The 5,768-nt window shown below is 39.1% G+C and overlaps 2 protein-coding genes across 2 annotated transcripts; both read right to left on the bottom strand.

Annotated features, from left to right (window-relative positions):
* Nucleotides 1-640: 640 nt before the first annotated feature.
* On the bottom strand, nucleotides 641-1,975 carry LOC133295622 (uncharacterized). The gene is made up of 2 exons (XM_061494467.1): nucleotides 1,843-1,975; nucleotides 641-1,749 (listed from the first exon to the last, which is right to left on the bottom strand). Exons 1-2 carry the CDS (start codon nucleotides 1,973-1,975, stop codon nucleotides 641-643), a joined length of 1,242 nt encoding a protein of 413 aa, XP_061350451.1.
* Nucleotides 1,976-1,999: 24 nt separating this feature from the next.
* Nucleotides 2,000-3,508, bottom strand: LOC133295621 (uncharacterized). Its single transcript, XM_061494466.1, has one exon. It carries the CDS (start codon nucleotides 3,506-3,508, stop codon nucleotides 2,000-2,002), a length of 1,509 nt encoding a protein of 502 aa, XP_061350450.1.
* Nucleotides 3,509-5,768: the final 2,260 nt, after the last annotated feature.

The raw sequence follows: 5,768 nt of genomic DNA, 5'->3' as shown, positions 1-5,768 counted from the left end.
TTGTCTCATGGATGAACTCCCAACTAAGCCTATCATAGCCTTTATCCAAATCAACTTTAATCATCATCCATCCATGTTTCCCTTTCCTCCTTCTCATTGAATGAATAATCTCTTGAGCCACTATAATATTGTCTACACTTTGTCTTCCTTTAACAAAAGCACACTGGTTAGGGGTAACCCAATTAGGCATCCAGCCTCTTAATCTCTCAGCAATCAGCTTGGTAACAACTTTATAAGTAACATTACACAAGCTTATGGGTCTGAACTCTCTCATACACTCAGGGTTTTCCTTCTTAGGAATCAAACAAAGATGCGTTTTATTAATTAAATGCACCTTAGTTGAATCCTCAAATATACCCTTGACAAGATCACAGACATAATTACCAACTATATGCCATTGGGTTTGAAAGAAAGCTACATTCAATCCATCAGGGTCTGGAGCCTTAAATCTGTCCATTCTAAACACCACTCTTCTGATCTCTTCTGCAACAGGAGCCCTGGCTAAATTCTTCAATTCTATCTCCTCCATCTTAGGAAAAGCTCCTTTTATAGGGAACCCCTCATACCCATCATCTTCAGCAAGAAATAAATTTTCAAAATAATTCACTGTTATCTCCACCATCTCCTTTGTATCAGAGGTTCAATCACCAAGCTCATTTTTGATTGCAACCACTTTGTTAAACCTTCTTCTAGCAACAGTAGAAGAGTGAAAAAACTTTGAATTTTTATCCCCAAATTTCAGCCAATTGACTCTAGATCTTTGGAACCAATTTAGCTCTTCCCTAAGCAAAATTTTCTCCAAATCTTTCCAAAGATCTCTCTGCAACCTCTCAAGCTCTCTGTCATATCTGTCTTCCAACTGCAAATCCAGACCTTGTATTCTAACATAAATTCTATGCTTCTGTCTCATTTCCTCTCTAAAGACGTCATGGTGCCATCTAGTTGCCTCTTCCTCAAAAACATCCCTAGCATCCAACCAATCCACATCCTTCTCCCAACACTTCTTAACCAAGTTCCCAAAGTCAGAATTTGTAAGCCAAGCAGCTAAGAACTTGAACTGTTTCCCACTCTTATTGTCATGGAAATCTTTGTAGCAACTTAAAAGGATCGGCTTGTGGTCCGAGTTAAAGTAAGGGAGATGCCCTAACACTCTATTAGGCCAGGCTAAGTTCCAATCCTCATTAGCAACAACTCTATCAATTCTTTCTTGTAAACTTCCCCTTCTCCAAGTGAATCTTGGGCCTTTAAACCCTATATCTGTCATTCCACAAACCTCAAGACACTTATGCATCTCCTGAACACTTCTCCAACAAATCTCTTTACCTCCACACTTCTCAGAAGAACCCAAGACAGAATTGAAATCTCCCAGGATCACCCAGGGAGAATTAATAGCACCAGCCAGCAACTCCATATCCTCCCAAAGGCTGATTCTCTCAATCCTCCTAGGGCTCCCATAAACAAAAGTAACTAACTCCCACCTCCTATCTTCAATATAAAAAGTTCTAGTATGAACATATTGATGGTGGGATTGAATAATCTCCACCTCAACATCTCTGCTATCCCACAGAACCCAAATTCCTCCAGAAAAGCCCACAGCTTCCTGTTTGAAAAACTTAGGGAATCCCAACTTCTTTATAATTGTATCCCCTCTGTCACCCTGAATCTTAGTCTCTAATAAGGCCAACACTTTAATATTAATCCTATATTTAAAGTCTCTAATTAGAGCAGGAAATTCTCTTTTCCCTACTCCTCTATAATTCCAAGAACAAATATTCATAAGGAAAACTATATACAAAAAGTGACAGAAACTGACCTTAGCTAACCAAAACATTGGTTAATTGCTAATGCCCATGGCATTTGTGATATCATCCAAAGCCATAGCAACTCTCCCATCTAGGAAATCCTTATGATCTTCACTACTTCCATCAGGAGGGTTCTCTTTATGACCAGGAATTGATTGGTTAGTTATCTCCATCTCGCTCCTTTTTAACAATTCAACTCATGAGCTACTGGTTAAGACTTTAGCTCCAGAAACAGCCTCAACCTGCATACTCCCCTTATTCCTTCCCCTTTCAATCGGAAGAGCTTCCCTCAAAGGCTTCTTCTGTGTGGTTCCCCTAGAGCTCTCCTGAGGGACAAAGCTAATTGGTTTTTTCCCCAAACCTTTGGATTCATCTCCATGCACTTGCCTGGCCAAGTTATTCTCTGTATTATTCTTCTTTTTCTTTCCACCCTGACTTTTTTTTGGTTGGCTCGATTCACCTGAAATCTTACTGTTACTCGTTCCAGCCCCTTTGGGATTATCATTACTTCTAGGAATTCTCTCTTCTGACTCTCCTTCTAAAGGACCAAACCTAGAACCAGTGGCATGATCCTTAGAAAGAAGACCACTCTCCTCTGAATTAGATTTCTCCTTGCTCACAGGGCCTTCCTTAGATTTCTGGTTCTGAGCAGGTCTTTTAAAATTTCTTCTCTGGACAGTCATCCAGTTCTCAAAACCATCTACTTCTTGACTCTTCTCAATTCCTTCCTTGGGGTTAGCCTCATTCTGGTTGTGGTTCGGTTGATTACAGTGATCCACTCCCCTAGAAACTTCCTCTACCTTCTTCAAATTGTCAGGATTCATTTGGCATTGATCCTTCCTATGCCCATATTTACCACACAAGAAGCATATTAGATGAAGTCCCTCATACCCGATATACAACTGTCTTTGGCCTAGTCTAAATTTTGAGAGTAGGTTTTTGCTCAAGTCAATTTCCACGCAAATTCGGGCAAACCTTCCCCTATCAGTGATCTCCTCGAGTTGTCCTTGACCACTAATCCTGAGAGAGCTTTCATCAATCCTCAGGGTTTTCCCCACCATATTCCTCATTCTCCATAGGTCTTTATGAGTATAGAACTCCCTAGGAACCCATGGAATTCTGATCCAAACCGCCATCTTCCTCATTCTATCATCATAGGGGTCGAAGTTGGGTCTCCATCTCTGCACTATGAGATAATGATCAGCCACCACCCACGACCCCTGTTGTTGAACGAAGAGATAGTCCTTTGTTTTTTCAAACTCGACCATATAATGATCATTTTCCAGATCTAAAACCCTATACTCCCCTTCTAGGTTCCAGAGCTTATGTAATTTATTCCACAAGAATCTCGCACCTAACCTCTTCCCCATAAGCTTAACTATCAACGCCTTCCTCCATCTCTTGCATTGCTCAAGTTTTTCCAGCACATCGAATTGGTAGAACGGATTTAAAAGATCGTCCTCCCTTTTCTGCTCATACACCTTCATAGTCTCTTCTTCCTCGAGCTCCTCTCTTTTGCATTCCGCCAACCAATCGTCCTCTTCATTCTCAAGATTACCATCCCAAACACCATTGACACGAAGGAGTTGATCCTTATAGGAAACCAGCTTCCTAGGATCTCTCTTCACTTCCTCCTCCGCTTCGAACCCCACTCCAGTTCCTTCTACCTCAATTGGTATAGATTCGTTTCCCCCTTCAGCCTCCATTGCGCCTACAATCAGAGGTTCCACCTACATCTCCAGATCCACCACCGGTTCACCCTTCGCCTTCTTAGAATCCCTGTTATTTGATGAATCCCCCTCAGATTTAGGGGGTCTTCCCCCTTTTCCCACCTTAAGCCGCGAAAACCCTAGCATAGCAGAATAAAGAATTTCACGTGCCTCACGCGCTCAATTCAGAATCTATCTTCGCAATAGTGCTATTCAATATTAGAACAGTCAAAAACAAACTTTTAGACTAACTATTTATATTTTAAAACTAGATCAAATATATGATATTTTATGTAACTGGTTTAATTTGAATAGCTCAAAACTTTTTTTTTTGATTATCCAAATACCTCCAAATTTGAGCAAATTTCAAAATTATTTGGTTGTCTCAAACATTTGATTTTGAATTATTTAATATTATTTTTTAAGAAAAAGCTTGATATATCTTCAAATTTTACTTAAATAGTTTATAAATGAAATTATAAATAGTCTTGTTTATTTTAAAATATATATTATGTATCTTTACAATGACTTTTCCGCCTCCAAATATTACCGCTAGAAGCGGCTCAAATCAAAACGAATAGGGAGAGATAGGTATTTGTCTTTGGTGACGAAAGTTATCAAAATGATCAAAATAGGAAAAAATGGTTGACTCGAGATTTAATCAGTTAAATATCCCTCTTAATCGATTAAATCTTATATTTAATCGATTAAATATCTCAAATGAGCGTGAAAACATTGATTGATTAAATCGTTGTATTATACTCGCCTCGCCGACACTTGTTTCAAGAACATATGGACATGCGTTTGAGATTCATCACAAAAATCTCATTTGTAGTTTTGCTAACACAAGCATGTAATTCCAATCAGAGTTTTCTTGCCTAGTGGGCTTGACGCAACAGTAAAACAGGCTTTTGAATTTAAAGATAACCTTGGTCCTGGTTGTATTTCTCAAATGAGTTGAAACTCATTGATGGTAGGAAGTATACTATTAGAATAAAAGCTTGCTGGAAACTGAATACTCATATTGTATTGATTCAGAAGGAAATGAAATACAAGAGGCCATCTATATATGAGCCATAGCAAGAAGGAAACGTAATAGAAAAAGGGTGTAACCACGTGATCACCCCAGGTGCAAAACAGAAACAGCTAAAATAAAATGTACACCCTCAGCAGCAAGTTAGTTACAACCAAAAATAGCAAATAATAAAGAAAATAATGCTAATAGGCCCCCTCAAGATGAAGAGTATATATTTAAGACTCCCATCTTGGACAACAAAGCAGAAAACTGAGAAGGCAATAATGATTTGGTAAGAAGATTAGCCAATTGCTTGGAAGAGGGAACTGGAAAAGTCTTCAAGTGCCCTTTGAGAATATGCTCACGTACAATGTGACAGTCAATCTCAATGTGTTTAGTGCGTTCATGGAACACAGGATTGGAAGCCAAGTGTAATGCAGACTGATTATCACAGAAAAGGTGAGCATGCCCATTATGAAAAAAACAGAGGTCTTTAAACAGATAAAAGAGCCACAACAGTTCACATGTAACATGAGCCATGACACGGTATTCAGCTTCAGTGGATGATCTTGATATGGTTTGTTGCTTCTTAGATTTCCATGAAATTAGAGAGTCACTAATGAAAACACAAAATCCAGAAATGGAACGAAGACTATCCGGACATGCAACCCAGTCAACATCATAGAATGCATTCAGTTGAAGAGAAGCAGTAGAGGAATAAAACAAACCTTGTCCAACCGTGCTTTTGACATAACTAAGGAGACGGTGGACAACCTGAAGATGGGGTTCACGAGGAGCAGCCATAAACTGACTAAGAAGATTAACAGCATAAGAGAGATCGGGCCGAGTAATAGTGAGGTAGATGAGATGACCAACAAGACGTCTGTACACAGAGGGGTCAGGAAGCAAATCACCAGAATCATATGAGAGTTTGAGACCAACCTCAAGAGGAGTAGAACGCGGTTTACAGCCCATATGACCAAAATCGTTGAGTATTTGTAAAGCATAATGCCGTTGACAAATAGAATTACCTCTTTTGCTACGTGCAACTTCGAGGCCCAAAAAATATTTTAAATCACCAAGATTTTTCAACTTAAATTTGCTGTGTAAGAGAGCAGTGAGGTGCTGCACTTCTGAAGAATTATTAGAAGCAATAATGATGTCATCCACATAAATTAAAATTGTAATGAAGGCAGTAGATAAGGAACAAACAAATAAAGAATAATCAGAGTGGGATTGAGA

The sequence above is a fragment of the Gastrolobium bilobum genome, unplaced genomic scaffold (assembly GCF_033153095.1).
Source record: "Gastrolobium bilobum isolate Gb01-03AN ecotype WA unplaced genomic scaffold, APGP_CSIRO_Gbil_v1 utg694, whole genome shotgun sequence".
Taxonomy (NCBI): Eukaryota; Viridiplantae; Streptophyta; class Magnoliopsida; order Fabales; family Fabaceae; genus Gastrolobium; species Gastrolobium bilobum.
This window is presented reverse-complemented; position numbering and strand designations above follow the sequence as displayed.

Coding starts and splice junctions, on each gene's coding strand:
- LOC133295622 (XM_061494467.1), bottom strand. CDS start 1,975: ATGGAGATAACTAACCAATCAATTCCTGGTCATAAAGAGAACCCTCCT. Junction 1,750..1,842: donor CACAAATGCCATGGGCATTA/GCAATTAACCAA, acceptor GGAATTATAGAG/GAGTAGGGAAAAGAGAATTT.
- LOC133295621 (XM_061494466.1), bottom strand. CDS start 3,508: ATGGAGGCTGAAGGGGGAAACGAATCTATACCAATTGAGGTAGAAGGA.